This window comes from Dendronephthya gigantea, unplaced genomic scaffold (assembly GCF_004324835.1).
Source record: "Dendronephthya gigantea isolate DGI-Jeju-01 unplaced genomic scaffold, DenGig_1.0 000080F, whole genome shotgun sequence".
NCBI lineage: Eukaryota > Metazoa > Cnidaria > Anthozoa > Malacalcyonacea > Nephtheidae > Dendronephthya > Dendronephthya gigantea.
In genome coordinates this window covers 372,414-390,167 of record NW_021163090.1, presented here as the reverse complement: position 1 = coordinate 390,167, position 17,754 = coordinate 372,414, and the positions used below count along the sequence as shown (strand labels likewise).

The following is a 17,754-nucleotide window of genomic DNA, read 5'->3' as shown; positions in this document are numbered from 1 at the left end:
GCTAAATAAAACAACACCTTAAAAACGACAACCCCTGAAAAACAACAACCCCAAACAAAACAGCATGCAATGGCGGAGCTCTGCCGGACTTCAGTAGCTTTTTACCACAAAACTTTGTTCATTTGTTTTCGTCTCTGTCGTTGCGATCCTAACGTTTATATACAGCTGTGTAGAAATTAGAAAACCGTATAAAACACAATCCGCTACACGCAACTTTCTAACTTCAGTTTTACCACGGCGTCTAAAGATTCCTGTTCATGTTTATGTCTGTTTGTCATCAGGGTCTGTGAAAATAAAAAATAGCTCAAATCAGCTAGCTTGTTCCTTCATCAAACTGAATGGTCATGCTGTAAGCTAGAGCTAGTGTGTGGGTATGCCGTATTACCTTCAGATTCTCATATTTCTTTACTATCTCGCGATGATTACCAAACGCTGTATTTTGATCCATCGGCAGAAACTGCTGCTGAGATAACCTACTCTTCTGCAAGAAGAAACATACAGAGTTCTACACACATGCGTTTTAGGCCAAGGAAATTGTATTTCTGATCAACTCACCTCGTTCTCCAGTTGGTGTTTTGACATATTCTGCCAGTGAATCGCAGAACATGCGCTGGCTGGTTGGTTACACTTGAGGAAAGCGTAAGCTTGGTTTTTGTAGAGTCTCACAATTTCTAGTTCCATACTTAACTGCAGTTTGTCCTGTATTGTTAAATAAATAACATTATTATAAACTAATTTGCTTCATGAGTACAGAAAAAACAAAGCAACTTTTACCAGTTCACTTTTCTGTTTCTTCAGAAGTTCTCTTTTGGTTTTTTTATACTTGGCAGATAATTGATCTTCTTTTGACGCAAAGTGGGTTGTATCTTCGGTATCCTGTAAAAACAGAAGTAAAATCTTAGGACAAGAGAAAAGAATTCAGCCAAAAATGTGTTTTCAATCACAAAGTTTGAACAACGCTATAAAAAACATCGGTTTGACATACGTTATTACTATTCATTGCCAAATCATATCTCTTAGTCTTCATCAAAAACTCGTCATAACCAGGAATACTCAGCTCTGATAACCGAGATTTTCCTGCAGCCACGAGGGACTGCCATGATACCGCTGGCTTCGTCGTAACTACAGTTTCAACACCATGCTCTAATCTCTGACCATCTCCGTTTATCTTGGAACTATAAACCCTCTGACTCTCAGGCTGCTCGTATCTTGCGTTAACTTCGGGATTTCGTGAAATTTCAGTTTTACGACGTGATATTTTATCCTTCCTGGTGAGAGCAGTATTTCCGGCGCTGATTTTTTTTCTTCCCTTTGATTTCTTCTCAACGTTCCAACGTTGGAAATCATTCGTGTTGTATCCGATGGTTGGATCTTTTCTTGCTGGTTCCTCGACTGCAATAGTCTGATCTTTTCTGACTGTCTCAAATTCGCCATCTTTCTCTGAGCCCACATCATCAAATCTCCACCAGTTAGAAGAGTTGTGCTTCATTCCTGCAGATCGGGCCGAGGTAGCATCACCTGACATGAACTTGTTTACAGTTTGTTCAACTATTTTAGAAGTCTCATCTTTAGCTTTCGTCTTCTTTTTACAGAAGATGTTCCTCTTCGCATCGACAAGACCACCTGATGTAAAAGCGATGGCATTTTGTAAGAATGGTCACTTTTCAGTGGGCGTTAGAGGGATTAAAGACGAGAAGAATTGAGATTTATCAGCACCTAAAACTCACCTTGTAGTTGTGCTCCAAATTTCTTGACCTCAGTTGATGGTTGATCTGGTTCTAGGTGCTCCACGTCAAGGAAAGGATCATCTTCGTGTACAGATGTTCCCTCATTCCTCTTAGACGCTGGCATATTATCGTAAATAAAGCCGATATTCATCATTTCTGGCTGACTCTCGGATGATTCTCGGCGATTGCGATGATCAACGTCTGACTGCTCTTCGATAAAAGAGCCGTGAAGGTGAGCATACATCGTTGAGAAAAGACCAGTTGCTAGAACTTCCACTGCAATGCTCTCGTCAATCTCTGGGGTTCTGCTTCTCTCTGACACAGCTTTGGCATTTCCTTCTGTCTCATCGCTGCTTGATACGATATCCTCAGAATTGATAAAAGATTTCTCCGGTTTATTCATCACCGCAATGTCGTTTCCCTCATCCTCAACCTTGTTCAAAAACTGTTCGTTTTTCATGTGTTCTGCCTCCTGAGACTGATTAAGTTCATCCTCGTTATTCCTGCTGAGGTCGTTATTCCTGTCGCCCACAGCATCCTTCATGTTCCCTGAGATTCCTGTAGTTTGGTTTCTCTGTGATGTCAACGAAGTCAACTTGTATGTCATCTTCTTATCTCCAATGCTGTCGAGTTTTCCAACTTGATGCGAAGACTTTTCATTCCTCAGTCTGACCTCTGTTGCATCTTTCTGCAGAGGTGAACTTCCACTCAACTCTTTCTCATTCACTTTCCTTTCTTCCTTGTCATCTACACTATCCTTGCTCTTAGCGCCGTCACCCCCCTGCACCGTTTTGCTACATTTCTTATAAGTCGTCACTTGCGTGGTACATAAAGTAGGCTCCAGTTTACAAATATACATCACAGGTTTCTCCATCTTGGATTCTCCTTGCGTCTCTTTTCGCTGGATCTCGTTGCCTAAAATTGATCCTCTTGCATGTGAACGCTCGCAGTCCAGCTTAGCCGACTGCAAGAGAAAAATAACCGCTTATCACACCCGGGAAAAAGGAACTGTAAAATGAATTACTTTCATTCAATACCTTTCCATTGTTGCTGGAGGCCACCACATCTTGTTTGAGAGTTTTTGCGTCTTTCTGTTCAAAATACGAGTGATGTATACCATGTGAATTAAAGGTGTTGCTCATTTCACTGCTGTTTATCAGATCTAAAGGTTTCTTTCTTTTCATGTTTGTCTGATGTGGGTCCGCACCACAAGATAGCAGCATAGTTACAACCTGGAGAAATGAAAAATGCACATCAACATCCAGCACAACGATAGAAGTCAGTCAGTCAATGATTGATGGGCTACAATATTAAGAGAAACTAAGAGTTAACAAATATTACCTCAACATGGTTGTTTACCACAGCATCGTGCAATGGTGTGTCACCCTCAAATCCTGGTACGTTTACGTGAGCACCACGCTTGACCAGCAGTTTAGCTGCAGCAAGATTTCCATGGTTACATGCCTCGTGAAGAGCTGTCCAACCTGTGAGATGCATGAATGCTTAATATGAGTCGAGTTCGTACTAGATCAAAAATCAGTTTACCCATCACGTATTTACGATTGCTCACCTGCGTAATCTTTCACTCCAACCTCTGCTCCATCCTTGAAAAGTTTCCTCAAGCCATCAATATCACCTTTAATGGCAGCGAGATGCAATGGAGTCTCCCCTCGTTCGTTCCGTCGATATACGCGCGGGTTCACACATTTCCCGTTTCGCTTTATCCTTTTGCGTGGCTTGATTTTCGTGAACTTGCTATTAGTTTCATCCTCCTGACTCTCGCGTGAGCTTGTGGCTTCAAGAAGGAACGCAAGCTGCTGACGTTCCGTTAAAGGGCGTTTCCCTGGGGCACAGTCCCCGCTGGCGCTCCCTCGTCTTTGACTATCCTTGATCACCTCAGTTCTGATTGTGTCATCAGATTTCAGCTTTTTCTTGTAAACCATCTCAGAAACATTCTCATCTCCTAGGAAGATTCATTCTAAGAATTCTTGTAAAAGCTCTGAGATTTTTATCTGAACTTTATAAACCTTGTTGTACAGTAATCCTCAACCCATCATGACCATCTTCGTTTATTTTATAAGTAAATTATTTACCTTTTGTCTGACCAACAACAGGCTGTTCAAACAATTTTCTTTTTGACAACTTTTGGTTGGACCCAACTTCAGAGGACTTTAGAAGATGAAGTGTATGATATATACATACATAAATTAACATTCAATTTTGCAATATTATTTATAAAAATAGCAAATCCATGATCGAAAGACATGCAAATACTGAAATTTTACTGGTACCTTTTTTGTTCCAAATGAAATTCTTGTGTCAGGTTCGATAGGGTTATCTGGGGTGATTTCTTGACAATGTTTGTGTAAGTTTTCTGTTGGTGTACACAGATCAACCTTTTTATCCATCTCATTCAATGGACTTGACTCCATTTTTTTAATGTTTCTAGAAGTATGAAATATGAGGTTGCAGAGAGAACGGTACCTTCGTAGAAGGTCACAGTGAACAGTATAATCAGGTGTCTAAGTAAGGGCCTGTTTACATGCATGATCCCGGTTCTAAGAGATTAAACGAGAAGATTTTGAGGTATTGAAATGAGTATATGAACATGATCCTAGCATTGATATAGTCACTCTGACTATAGCGTGTGATTATCTGGTTAGTAAATGCTCATTTTAATTCCTCAAAATATCTCAAATTTTGTTGAACCTCAGGTAACCAGGCTCAATAAGTAAGCATTCAGCCTGAACGGCTGAACCCAAGATTTGGTTCATATTCCACCTACCATGAATGATGAATAATATAATGACAATAACAAAGACAAAGCCTGCAACCTGATATACTCTACTATAAATTATATTATAAATCTTCTTAAAATGATTAAACTTCCATAAATATATTTCTAGCCATTTTCAAATATGCAGCATGGTACCATTCACTACATTCAGTCCATTAGCACACCGTTTAATACCTGCAAATCTCCGCTTTCCCACAACAAATCTAACTCGGAATACTACAACAAAACATATTATAGTTAAAATATATAAAGTGATAAAGAAACGAAAAAGAAAAACCCACTAAAAATTACGATATTGCATACCTTAGTTCCAGAATCCTTCTTCCCGCGGCTTTCGAAATTTCCCGCGGCTACACGCCATTCATCATTCATCCGGGAACTAGAAGCCTCCTCAGGCTCCCATTTTTGATAAAGACGCGCGATATCAAAGATGGCCGCTCGAAACGTGGTCGCGAAGGGAAAAAACGTCTCAAAATGGGCATTAGATTTAACTTCCAGGTTCGTTAGATTCATGATTGGTTGGAGGACTGTTATACCTAACACTCTGGGCTCATTTCATCACTTTATACTGTTCAGATATTCTTGTTTTGGTCAGGAGTAAAAATACGCAAATGTTACTATGTTTTCGAGCTTTCGTTGATATTAGCAGAAATTGGTGCAGAAGTGATTTCTACGCTGTTTCTCAGTAGCAAGAAGTAAAAATCTACCAACCTGCTACACCACATAGCTTATATAATCTTGTTGTGCAATGTTGCAATTTGGCATGAAAACGAGGCTTGGTGGAAACCTAGGTCATGTTACACCAAATTCTTTCTGTTTAGACCAAAATACATGCCTATTGACAAATACACTCATCAAACTATTGAACTTGCTAACCCGGCTGGATACACAGACAAACAACTTACAGACACGGCAAGTGATTTAAGATATTTTACTATTGGGTTACTGCAATGGCTCCATGATGCTAATTTTTTTAAATTTTACTTAGGATTCTCATGAAATTGATCACAATCTAGTCACAAAGGTAAAACTGCCTTGGATGAAGCTCGAAGCTTTGTTATGTATGCTGTTTTGAGACCATGCAGAAAAGATAAAACTCTATTCTCAAATCGTATTTCATATTTAGAAATCCTGGGATATTGCAATTGGTCCACTAAAACAGATTCCCATGACGTTATTTATAATGTACATGGCTGGTAACACAATCTCCCTTTTCCCAATCATGATGGTTGGTATGATGTTTCTGAAGCCAGTGAAAGCCTTGTTTTCAATATCATCAGGTGAAGTATTGGTACAGTTATTCTTGAGTACACTTTCTCAAATGTTATAATACTAATATCTTTGAATATTACATTACAGCGTTTGCAACTCTTGAAGGTGACCAATCGTTTCTTATGAAGATCATTTACCTGCTTGGGAATATTGCATTGTTATTCATGGCTTTATATAAATGTCAATCCATGGGTTTATTACCCACTTCACCCTCAGATTGGATTGAATTTGTTGAACATAAAGAGGTAAAAACAGGCTGATATTAAATATTGTTTGTTTCAATTCACTTGTTCCAATTTGATGATCTTTCGTTGTATAGAGACTGGAATTTTCTGGTGGAGGAATGGCACTGAGTTGACCACCTTGAACACCATCAGAAAGCTCATTGCCTTCGCTTGAATGAACCTTGCAGAAAGAGAAAGCAAATATGAACTGCTACATAGCAAACTGTTGAAAGAAATTGATTATAGATATAAAGGTGGTTTGGTTGAGTGAAGGATGGAACCTAAAAAGATTTAAGAATAAATATTCACTATACCTTTCTTGTGTTTCTTGTTGCTGTTTGACTTGCCAAATGACTGCAAATATAGTATAAGAATAAAGTTAGACAGGAGTCTGTACCATGTTCTATAGGATTCAGAATTATTTTACATACTCTTGACTTTCTCTTCTTTTTGGAGGTGTTCCTGTAAGGATCACAAAAAAGTTCAAAAGATAGTTTCTATAAAAAACATAATGCATCAATGAATTATCTAACCTTGGTGTTCCACCATCTTCACTGTCCTCTGACTAAAAATAAAAAAAGGTTATCTATCAGACTATCAGAAAAAACCTCTTCCACTTATATACTAAGGCTACCTCTAATCGTACCTCATCACCCACAATATTCTTTGTCAAAACACTCAGATCTGTGAACTTGGTTAAGTCATCCAGTGACTGAGTTTGTCTCCTCATATTCTAAATTTTTAGAAAATGATAAAATGGGTTTTATCAGACTTCCAAGCTTACAGTGACAATAATTTTCTAGAATAGATTTTCAATTGCACCTTTCCACTTTTTCTTGACATTAATCTGACCAAGTTCTCTTCTTCGTATCTGTAAGATTTAAAAAAGACAAATTTAGTTTTCCTGTATAAAAGATAAGAAATAACATGTAAGATCAACCTTTGCTGATGCTTGTCCTCATCAATCTCTTTCTCATTTCTTTTATCAAACACTTCTCCTTCCTGCAGAAGATGTTTCAAAAATGATTGGATTTGACATTCTCATTAAATAATGTGGATTTTAAATTGAATATTCAAAAAAAATGTTAATAATTTAATAAGCACCTTCAACTCTTCAGGAGCCTCAGAGTATTCGTCTGAAAAGTTAATGGTACATATAACAATTACCCATGATATTTACAGATGGTAACATAAAAATTCTTGAAAGTAGAACACCTTAGTCCTGCAATAACTAGTTTAAATCATTTGACATATACAGCCCACTACCATCATGAAACAATACGTACCTCTAAGTTCTTTTAGAAGTGAACTGCTCAAAGCTTTCTTCCTGGCTGTCTCTTCTGATTTTCTGCATCTTGACATTTTATCATCATCTATTTGAACAAATTCTCAAATCAGACAACTGATTTAAACTGGACATTGTAGAGATGTTGTTGCAACAGTTACCATAATGCATAGCAGCAACTTTAGGAGGAACATAAATTCCTGGTTTCTTTGCTTCACCCTCGTCCATTTCCTCTGTCTCCTCAAGCTGAAACAAAACAGAGCATTTCATCATGAAACTATACGACAATCTGTTAATAACAAATTATAGTAGATTACCTTGCTAACAAGGTTTTCTGGTCTTGGTTTGAATCTTAAAGGATCATTTTCTTGTCCTGAAACACACATGCATTCACAACTTAAATTGGAAAATATTTGAGTAGGATAAATGTCAACTGAGATTCTAAGAAATCCTAGGTTAACCCTTAGCATACCTGCAAGTCCTGTAGTTGCAATTTTAATCAGTTTATCAATCTGATATTTTAATTTCTGATCAATTGGGCGAATTTTCTCCATAACCTGAAGACAGGATATTGGGTTAAAGGATATTCAGAAAACCTCAAACACTTTCAGTGATGGCTACATAGAATGGCTACCAAGCCAGAAAATCTCTTACTGTACGTAGCTCCACCAATCGATCAACAGTAGGACTGCCTTCAATGGATTTACCATGAGCTTTTAATAGCATGTAGTGCACTAAATTTATCAAGTAACTAAAAACATAAAAGTAAATTCTAGTTTCTTATTATGATATGGTAGGATTAAATGAAAAATTTTCAACATAGCATACTGTACCTTAACAATAAATGAAATTTCATTTCCAGAAAACTAACTCCCTGTATTAATATACAATTCAGATGAATGATTGGTGAATGATCACACAAAATATTTATTTATTGAATTTTGAAGTTTTACCTTTTCAGTAGATAATGTGTTGGTGTCTACTTTCTCAATAAGTGACGTGGTTCTTTTGTTTGCATCTGAGAGCTAAAGTAGCAGTTTATATCGTAAATTAATAGACTCAGAAAATGTGCACTGATTGCTCATTTAATAATTCAACAATTTATAAATATAAATTTCACATGCTCATTTAGTCATTGGTATGGGAAAATTCAAAATTCCTTCTAAATACCTTGTCATTAAGGTCCGATAGCAAAGCTACAAGTTCAGGAACATCTTTAGCGATAAACTGCAAGAAATAACACAGGAATAAGGCCAAGGTATTGCATTAAAATGCCCTCATAATTATGGAAGTTTAGAGATTACATTAAATTTATAGTACTGGGAGTCACTGGCATTATTTTGAACATCTTTGCTCGTTTTATCACATTCAATTAGAGGAAAATAAAATAGAACAATAAATCGTATATATTTCACCTCATCTTCCTTCTCACTGGCATCGAAATCCTGACTAGCAGCAGTTAAATTCAGACTTGCACCCTCATCCGCCATTTTGTAAAGTGATTTAGTCCAGTGAGATCTCACTATATATATAGTCCAGTAAAGCCACCAGATCAATTGTAAGAAAGAAAAAAAGTTACTTGTCAATTTTATACCAAATTTAATGCTTTACCATGACAGAATTTATGCTTATTGATGATGAAAGGCCAGACACCTTTTGGGGTCGAGTGAAACAAGCATTCTCAAAAAACGAGTTTGGGGAAATCCGTCCAGAGATTGCACATATTCCTGTAGTGGTATGTTGCGGATCATTGGTGGGAATGATGATTGGTGGCCGTTATGGTGCTAGGATACGTGGAGTCTCAAATATCAATAGTAATAAACTAACTATATATACATCATCTGTCCAGGCTGAAAGGGAACATTTCTCAGCAATTTTGTTAGGATTTTTTCAATATGGTTGCCGTTGGGGTTGGCGAGCTGGACTATACTCTGGGATTTACAGCACAACACTTACAGCTGTCTCTATTGGTCGAGACAAGGAAGATGCTTTAAACTATATTGCCGCAGGTGCTACCACAGGAATTGTGTATAAACTCTTCTCTGGTTTTCGTGGCATTCTTATTGGAGCGCTGTTTGGTGCAGGAATTTGTACTCCCATAGGGTTATGCATGCAAGGATTGAGCTATGTCATTCCATATGATAAAGTGTTGAAAGATGAAATAGCTATGCAAAATGCTAAAAAGAAACATCAGTTGAAAATGACTGAAAAGGTTTTAGAAAGAATGGAGAGTGAACTAGAGAGTTCAAAAGATATGTAAAGTAATGACTGAAATAAAACACTTATTATAAAAATTATTGGTAAACAACTCTTATAAAAGTTATTGTTCAAACAACTTTCAAGTATTTTTATTATTGTAAATATCGGTCCAATGAAGGACCAAAAAAAATTGCACAGCCGGCCATATTTCAGGCCGTCTGGCGGGGTATTGGTATAAGTTTTCAATCAGCAATAATCGCGCCTCAGATGAACTTCATCAGCTACGATAATGCCACTGCGCAAAGCTACCGAAAAATGTTTCAAGCAGGCTTTTAAACGACTGGCATTATCCTAACGCATGTGGGAGGCACATGTTTATGATGCGCGCGCATACATAGAAACTCTAATGATAAACCAACAGTTTCAGTACTAAGTCTTCTCGTGAAAACTAAATAAAAAATATTGTTTCGGTTAAGGCAGAATCAATAACTCCAAGAAACATTTTTCACGTCAAAGTTACGTTCCCCTTATTTCTGAGTGATTCTGTTAATTATGGAATAATTATGTCGCTAATTGCATAACTAATCGAACAAGAACGCCAACAACAATACAAGATGGCGGCGAGAGACGGTGTTGCACGTGCTGCTGGATGGCCTCGTAGGTCGACAAGTGGTAGCAGTTATGCCTTACCGTCAGTTGGAGCAACAAATAATTACTCTGTAGAAAGAACTGTCAGATTGTAAGTAAGCTGTGAGGCGTAGATGACATGCAATACCACTTCAAAATACGACTAGGAGTGAAGACTGAAGACATTTATAGACATTTCAGTGTTTGATGTTTTACCCTTGTATTTTAGGTATCCGTTAACAAATTATACTTTTGGAACTAAAGAAGCATTATATGAGAAAGATAGGTAAAGAAAATATAGTAAACATCACACAAATAATTAGCATAAAACTGTTCATTAATAACACAACTCTTATAAGTCATAATTTGATTTCTTTTCTAGTTCTGTTTTTACCAGATTTCAACGAATGAGGTATAAACTACATAGTTCTTTTCTAAAAGAATGAAATTAGTTACTATTGGGTACATAAATTTTAAATAACTGCATCTTTTTCCATATTTGTTTAGAGCTGAATATGAAAAGTTTGGAATGAGAAAAACAGTTGAAGGTGTTTTAATTGTTCACGAGCATGGCCTACCTCATATATTACTGCTACAACTTGGTACAACATTTTTTAAACTGTAAGTATGGATGTGGTGATCTAAAGTTGATGAAAATATGCAGACATAGATAATAGCTTTTAATTTTTTCATCAAAGACCTGGTGGGGAACTTACTCCCGGTGAAGATGAGAATGAAGGATTGAAAAGAGCAATGACGGAGGTACGTACCATGAGCTAAAACTACCACCATGTACCTCCTTGAATATATAAAAAATATATTTTTTTGTCACAGATTCTAGGACGTCCAGAAAGTAACCAAGAGATGGAATGGGTGATTGAAGACAGTTTAGGGAGTTGGTGGAGGCCAAACTTTGAAGCTCCACAGGTAAAAACATGATGTTCTGTACCCTCATCCTAGAAATATCACCTTGAGATATCATTGGTATGTTTTCTAGTATCCATATATTCCTGCACATATATCAAAACCTAAAGAACAAAAGAAATTATTCCTAATGCAACTTGGTGAAAAAGGTATGGTCTTGTAGCTTTTTATACAACCTTCTTAAGTTATTCACTGTGTAATGATGACTTTAACTTCCTATATTTCATTCAGCAAATTTTGCTGTGCCAAGAAACTACAAGTTGGTCGCAGCCCCACTCTTTGAGTTATTTGATAATTCACCAGGATATGGACCAATCATAGCTAGCCTTCCTCAGTTGCTGAGCAGGTAAAGTAACTAGTTCATTGGTTGTCCCAATTTTCAACTCAGATTTTCTCACAGTATTTTTCTATTTTTTCCAATTTAGATTTTCCTTCCTGTACATGTGATCAATCTCTGCTGGCTCTCTCAGTTGTATTTTATGTCCATGAAGAATCAAACATGAAATATTTTATAACAACCTCGCACCTTAAAAAATCTTACAATACAATGTAAATTTTCATTGTGGACTAATTTATTTTGTAGTAAAATGTAAAATCTTTCCTTATGTTTCAAATGTGTACTGAAGCCCCATCTTGGTTCTCCAGAAATCTTCTTCAATTACCTACTGTAACTGCAACCATTAAAAGAGACCATTTTGCTTTTTTAAAGATCCACAATAGTGGACTAAAATTTATTAGTTTTTAACAAATAAAAATTATATGATTTATCTTCAAACGCATGCTGATATTTGCATGAAATAAACAGCACTCCATAAAGGTATCCACCAACAAATTATGTCACAAATTTTGTCGTCACTAAGCCAGGTAAAGACATAAATACAATTGCAAAAGTCGTTCTTATATGGTTGTATTATCTTGATGCAGCCCAATATGCTAGCTTCCTGCTCTTCAAGACACTCCACTTGTGTCGTTTGTAATACCACGAAGCAAGCACCAGTATGGAAAATATTGACAGTGCCTAGCAGGTAGAGAGAACCGGTTGTTTTTAGGAAACATGTCAAAAACAAAAAAAATTGAAAAAAAACGTCATTACCTTTATTCCCATTCTCTTACGCTGATCGTGGTCAGGTTCTAAACAAGAATATTCTCAAAGTTGAGATCAAACATATATATCATTGCATGTGGATTGATGTGTTGTTTAATATTAGGCCCAACAGTCCAGTTTGTAAGGTGGTTTTGAGATGATATGTATATCAATGCAATATGTATATCAACCCACCTGCAGCCCATCTCAAAAATGTGCTAACATCTTTAGCTAACTGGCTCATTGTGGCAGGGGTACCTTTGAAGAAACAAAAATTTTATTGCATTGGGAATTTTGGTGGTGATTTTAAACAAATAGCTAAACAGAGATACTTACCATCCTCATATTCAATAATATTAGTATATAAAGCTGGTGCCATTGCTATTGATTGACCAGGGAAGTAAGCATTGTAGTAAAGGTCATCTCGAAGTTCAATGCCAGCTGGAGCATCAAAATATCCCGTGAGGATTGAGAATATATAGTCCTAAAAAGCATAAATTCATTTCCAATCTAATACATTCTATATCTTTAGAACATAGTCTGATTTTGAAAGGAGAATACCAATACTTATAATCAACTGTAATTACTCACCTCACCGCCATGTCTAGCATTTGCAATAAAACTTAAATCCGGAGGATAAGCACCTGAAGATTCAAAACAATGGTTAAAAATTATATGCTTTGCATTTGCAATAATTTACACTACTATTTACAATTAATCTATGATTGAATATACCTCCATTAGCAGCCCTGGCCGCTTCTTCGTTAGGGTACGGGTTAGGCAGGTAATCAGAAAGCTATATAGTTTTTCAAAGGTAAAAAATTAAGTCATTGTTGACAAACAAAACTGGATTATGATTTTAAAGAAAGCAGCAAACCTTTCCTGGCCTTTCGAACATATTTCCCTCGTCATCAGGACCATCCATAACTTGGATCTACAATAAATTGAATTGATAGATTTCATTCTGTCTGCACATGTTGTTTAACTTCCAACAATCAAGATTTAAAAGAGATCCCAAAAAAAACCTGACAAGGATATATTGCATTCAAATACCTCTTCAGCTAAAGCTCTGGCCTCCTCGTCAGTATGAGTAACTCCAACTAAATTTCTAAATGCAATATACTTCATGCTGTGACAAGCTGCACACACTTGTTGGTAGACCTGGAAACCTCGTCGCATGCTATAAAAGGTAAAAATGCTTTAAAATTTCACAAAGCTTGATCAATTGAGGTGACAAGAAGTCTTGCTGTACCTTGCATGATCTAAACTTTGTGTCCAACCCTTGTGAGTCCATGGGAAGTGGGGTGGATGTAACCCCAACTCCTCGGCATATACTGTTGCACCAAGTAAAGCCACGCCACTACCACCTGCTGCTAGCAAGCCAAGAGCAACCCAGGACTGAATTACAAGAAAGAAACCATTCATAACTGTTGTTGAACAATTAGGTTGAAAAATAAACCTTGATCCATATAAAAAGCACTGGAAGTGGAATGTTACCTTTGATGATTTCTTTGTACTTCCTGGTGCTGAGCTCATGCACTTGGCCTGTGAATTAATTTAATTTTATATTTTTATAGAAACCAGACGCTGAATACCACAACATGATTTTGCAAGAGGTTTACAGATGTGATACCGGTGTGACGGTGTCAAATATTTCGTATAAAAAAAATATATTTCTGTCGATTTATATGCCTTAAAGACAATCTCAAAGTGTTTTTATGAGATGTTCTAAAATTTGGACAGTTTAAAAGAAAGAATTGTTCATTTGCTTAAAAATGGTTGTAGCATATATTTCTACTTGTACACAAGTACAAGAATTGTACATCTTCAATTCATGTTTTTGAACAGGAAATACACTTATTTCACCCAACAATTCGCTCATGTTGAACAAAACATATGTATATTTCTTCCATAAAAAATATAAGACGACATCCTCACCTTTACAGCATTAACGAGCGGTTTTAAACGACCATTTCTAGTCAAAATCTGAAAATTTCGTAACGCCATCTTGGCTTCTTCAGAAGATGCTTCTTCCCATCAAGCCTTGCGCGATGCTCGTCTGCGTAAAAAAATAGGTTCGTTAAAGTACAGACACGTGATCGCTTGAGAACGAGGCGGCCGGCGGAAATGTTGCAATGGTCTATCAACTATGTTTTTTTGCAGTAACAATTACCAAACAACGATAACAAAAGATGGCAATGTGCCATCCTATCAGAACGAATGGATCATTCGCATGAATTACCTTTACAAATAGCATTTGACCCATGTTGTACAATACAAAGAGATTAAAATAATTTATTGATAATCCTTTAATCCAGGTTCAAAGAGTAAATAAAATGGGGATTTAAATATCATCGTTTGTGTAAATCCTGTTGTTCAGACACAATCTTGATCATTTTTTACTTTTTTACAGCACCTAAGGACATGAAATCACACACACGCACGTTTGAGATAAGAAGAATATTTGAAAATACATTCTGGAAAACTTACAATTTAATTAAGCCTTCGAGACAAGATCATTATCTTGAAAGACTAACTTATTCAACCCCTCAACCCACAACAAAAACTTAATAAAGTTTTATCATTCCTTAAACAGATTCACTAAATAAAGCTGATTGCGTATGCATTGGATAAATTATTCATTGGAACTAAAGCAAGAAAATCATCGAGGCCAAACTGTACAAGCCACACGATTACTCTTGATTAAGAAAAATTCTTGGAGTCAAATATTTCATGCTTCGAAATACTCGAACTGATAACTAATCGTTTGACACAAAAGACTTTTCGAAAACGTCTTAAAAATGGATCGAAGATTTCATAACGAACATATTTGAATATTTGCAGTCATTATGATGGAGAAGCGCCCTTGACTGTTTACTTAAGTCAGAAAAGTATCAAGTCTTCGATTAAATGAAAGGAATAGAGCTATAACTGCAACTGTAGTTGCTTAATACAAAAAAAAACTAAGCTGTTTCCATACACAAACTCTGCACCGAGCTGCCAAATCTTTTTCTCTCAATCTTTGACAATTCTGGGCCAGTTTATTTCGAGTGGACATAATTGCGATGTAAAAAGTAAGAAATAATTAAGAAAAGTCAAACTTCAATTTATTTATGAACGCCTACGCCCGTTGCGATGGAAATATCAGGGAAATTTGATAAGAAGACGGGACGTTTGACTGATGCATTTCAAATTCGGGTAAAGTTGGTTTATTTTGTCCAAACAGACACTGGATTGAAATGGATAGCATGAATTATTTAATGGTTTAAATCTGGTCAGCTGCAGCACATACTTGTGGCTTAATAGAAAAAACTCATTATAAGGGCAGACAAATAGAGCAAATCAATTATGACAAACAGTTTGGCATTTATTTAAAACTAACTACTTATTTTTTGATTGAAATATGAGGAGAAAGTGATCGATTGAAATATATTGGAGAGATTTAAAGAACATTTGGCCAGTCTGACAAGGGTAAGCAGTTGAGAAAAGGAGAAACTAACGAAGTGAAGAATATCTCAGTGGCGAAGGTTTTGAGAGATTGGAATCTGATTAGCCGATAGTTGTGCCGGTAAAGTTTATAACGGACTTCAATACAGAAGTCAATGACAGGTGGCTGTTTAATTTCCTATTAGAAAACTTGGAATAATTCTCTATTAGAAAGCTATGTCTTTGTGGGCGAAGGATGATATAAAAGCGGACGTGAATTGAAGCAATAAAAGATGTTCGTGCAATTCTAAAGGAGGGCAAAAACGACGACAGGGCCTCGGCTAGACCGCGATTTTATCAGAGCAACGAAAAGATTGAATTACATTTAGGAAAGTCAAACTTCCTCACCGCAGTGAAGGAAACGACAGCATTTGCAACACAATGCGAAGCAAATGGCGAAGAAAATTATACTTCTTGTTAAACCCTCGTAGCGAATATGATGACAGTGACGAGGAGGACTCAATAGAGAATGTGGATGGAGAACCTGACAAGTCAAGCAATGTTCAGACATTCTGGAACATTTTCAATGCCAACCAGGGAGTTGCTGTACTCACAATGCCGTTTGTAGTAAAATGCGGAGGTTGGCTGGCTTTGCTCAGCATTGCTGGGGTAGCTGTGATCTCAAATTATACCAACAAGATTTTGGTAAGTTGCCTGTATGATTATAAAAACGGCGAACGATACAGAGCAAGAAGCAGCTATATGGATATTGGAGACGCCTTCTCCGGACGATACGGACGAACCTTGGTGCATTTCGCTCAAATGTTTGAACAAATGTCCTATTGCACTTTACTTTTGATCTTGAGCGGTTCAATTTTAGAGAAATCGTTTCTACATCTGGGACTGCAGCGTAGTGACTGGACTGCGATTGTAGCCCTGATGGTCTTGCCTAATATTCTCCTCAAGTCAATCACGGATGTGTCCTGGGTCAGTTTCGTTGCTGTTCTTATCGGTCAGGTGGTCTACACTATCCTGATCGGCTTTTGTGTCTGGCATTTACCAAGATGGGAAACGGACGCCGTGCCTGAATTTGATATAAGTCAATACGGAGTGGCAGTTGGAATAATCGTAGTAAGCTACGCTTCACAGCCGTACATGCCTGCGATTGAGGATAGCATGAGAGAGCCTGGGAAATTTCCTCAAGTCATAAATCTCGCGTATCTCGCAAACACGGGCGTAAAACTGGGCTTTGGTATCATTGGTTTCCTCACGTTTCAAGATCAAACTAAGCAGGTTATCACAAGAAATATCCCCCCCGGTTTCCTTCATTTGCCTATAAATGTTTTGGTGTTTGGCCTGGCACTTTCTTCCTATACAATTCCTGTGTATACGGTGTTTGAATTGCTGCAGGATATCAATGTATCATGGCTTCCGCTGACAACGTTACTCGAGGGCACAGACAGGCTGACGCGCATCACGATGTTTGCAACACGCTCCTTCGTCATCTCAGTTACCTTACTCACGGGTGTGATAATCCCTCATTTCGGGCTGTACATGGCATTGGTCGGAAACTTCACAGGAATGTGCCTTGCTTTCATCTTTCCGGCCATCTTCCATATGAAAATATGTTATGATAGATTGGAATGGCATCATTTTGTTGTGGATACACTGGTCGCTGTGTTTGGAATCTTTGGAGCCGCTATAGGATGCCATTTCTCCATTTTGGCTTTACTCGATGCTTATAAAGACGATTAAGGGTATCCGGGGTTCTTTGTGGATATGCGGGATGGCTGTGTGGGTACAGCATGCATGGAAGAAAGCTTGGAACAACAGACGATACGAAAACGGATCACATTTGAAATACGAAAGTTAATTAACCTCTCAATGTCAAACGACGGTAATAGCCCGAAGCGAGACAATTGTTGGTCTCTAAACTTACTTTTAAAACTACAATGAGAGTATTTATGATTTATCAGACTTTTTAATATGGCCAACGAAGTGAATTGTCTCTGAAAGTGATGAAGTGGAATGTCCTAAAGTTGCTATTGAACTTCACTAGTTAATTATAGGAGACAAGAAAAACGAGTTATCATCAGATGCAAATAAATATTTTAAGTTCAATTTTTTGTGTTCAAATCTCTCTGTAAATCTACACTACACCTTTCTCTTGCAAATAAAGCTTATTCCAA

General features: G+C 37.1%; 7 protein-coding genes and 1 non-coding gene across 8 annotated transcripts; 4 read left to right on the top strand and 4 right to left on the bottom strand.

The window, feature by feature from the left end:
- Positions 1–18: 18 nt before the first annotated feature.
- Positions 19–4,890, bottom strand: LOC114532626 (ankyrin repeat domain-containing protein 11-like). The gene is made up of 13 exons (XM_028554171.1): positions 4,828–4,890; positions 4,699–4,740; positions 4,019–4,172; positions 3,821–3,896; positions 3,298–3,690; positions 3,069–3,211; positions 2,765–2,959; positions 1,728–2,691; positions 986–1,623; positions 775–876; positions 556–699; positions 386–481; positions 19–284 (listed from the first exon to the last, which is right to left on the bottom strand). Exons 3-13 carry the CDS (start codon positions 4,157–4,159, stop codon positions 204–206), a joined length of 2,973 nt encoding a protein of 990 aa, XP_028409972.1. The 5' UTR covers positions 4,160–4,172; positions 4,699–4,740; positions 4,828–4,890; the 3' UTR covers positions 19–203.
- A 50-nt stretch (positions 4,891–4,940) lies between these two features.
- On the top strand, positions 4,941–6,330 carry LOC114532673 (ER membrane protein complex subunit 4-like). Its single transcript, XM_028554232.1, has 6 exons — positions 4,941–5,022; positions 5,346–5,436; positions 5,513–5,548; positions 5,651–5,804; positions 5,884–6,041; positions 6,116–6,330. The coding sequence occupies exons 1-6, from the start codon at positions 4,955–4,957 to the stop codon at positions 6,152–6,154; spliced, it is 546 nt and encodes a 181-aa protein (XP_028410033.1). The 5' UTR covers positions 4,941–4,954; the 3' UTR covers positions 6,155–6,330.
- LOC114532669 (neuroguidin-A-like) lies at positions 6,035–8,829 on the bottom strand. The gene is made up of 17 exons (XM_028554227.1): positions 8,721–8,829; positions 8,476–8,532; positions 8,259–8,330; positions 8,139–8,179; positions 7,960–8,056; positions 7,778–7,862; positions 7,623–7,678; positions 7,467–7,551; positions 7,307–7,393; positions 7,125–7,156; positions 6,961–7,022; positions 6,843–6,891; positions 6,667–6,753; positions 6,554–6,585; positions 6,452–6,482; positions 6,335–6,374; positions 6,035–6,201 (listed from the first exon to the last, which is right to left on the bottom strand). Exons 1-17 carry the CDS (start codon positions 8,793–8,795, stop codon positions 6,179–6,181), a joined length of 1,011 nt encoding a protein of 336 aa, XP_028410028.1. The 5' UTR covers positions 8,796–8,829; the 3' UTR covers positions 6,035–6,178.
- A 26-nt stretch (positions 8,830–8,855) lies between these two features.
- LOC114532672 (complex I assembly factor TIMMDC1, mitochondrial-like) lies at positions 8,856–9,568 on the top strand. Its single transcript, XM_028554231.1, has one exon. The coding sequence runs from the start codon at positions 8,918–8,920 to the stop codon at positions 9,563–9,565; it is 648 nt and encodes a 215-aa protein (XP_028410032.1). The 5' UTR covers positions 8,856–8,917; the 3' UTR covers positions 9,566–9,568.
- A 104-nt stretch (positions 9,569–9,672) lies between these two features.
- Positions 9,673–9,811, bottom strand: LOC114532800. The gene has a single exon (XR_003687981.1). It is a non-coding gene; the product is annotated as a U4 spliceosomal RNA (small nuclear RNA).
- A 279-nt stretch (positions 9,812–10,090) lies between these two features.
- LOC114532671 (cleavage and polyadenylation specificity factor subunit 5-like) lies at positions 10,091–11,668 on the top strand. Its single transcript, XM_028554230.1, has 9 exons — positions 10,091–10,243; positions 10,361–10,417; positions 10,514–10,543; positions 10,639–10,752; positions 10,830–10,893; positions 10,966–11,058; positions 11,129–11,204; positions 11,287–11,401; positions 11,481–11,668. The coding sequence occupies exons 1-9, from the start codon at positions 10,119–10,121 to the stop codon at positions 11,500–11,502; spliced, it is 696 nt and encodes a 231-aa protein (XP_028410031.1). The 5' UTR covers positions 10,091–10,118; the 3' UTR covers positions 11,503–11,668.
- A 147-nt stretch (positions 11,669–11,815) lies between these two features.
- Positions 11,816–14,182, bottom strand: LOC114532670 (cytochrome c1, heme protein, mitochondrial-like). The gene is made up of 11 exons (XM_028554229.1): positions 14,078–14,182; positions 13,637–13,684; positions 13,392–13,537; positions 13,193–13,319; positions 13,017–13,073; positions 12,875–12,935; positions 12,731–12,783; positions 12,476–12,623; positions 12,335–12,397; positions 12,149–12,186; positions 11,816–12,073 (listed from the first exon to the last, which is right to left on the bottom strand). The coding sequence occupies exons 1-11, from the start codon at positions 14,144–14,146 to the stop codon at positions 11,966–11,968; spliced, it is 918 nt and encodes a 305-aa protein (XP_028410030.1). The 5' UTR covers positions 14,147–14,182; the 3' UTR covers positions 11,816–11,965.
- A 1,322-nt stretch (positions 14,183–15,504) lies between these two features.
- On the top strand, positions 15,505–17,736 carry LOC114532568 (vesicular inhibitory amino acid transporter-like). The gene has a single exon (XM_028554098.1). It carries the CDS (start codon positions 16,007–16,009, stop codon positions 17,318–17,320), a length of 1,314 nt encoding a protein of 437 aa, XP_028409899.1. The 5' UTR covers positions 15,505–16,006; the 3' UTR covers positions 17,321–17,736.
- Positions 17,737–17,754: the final 18 nt, after the last annotated feature.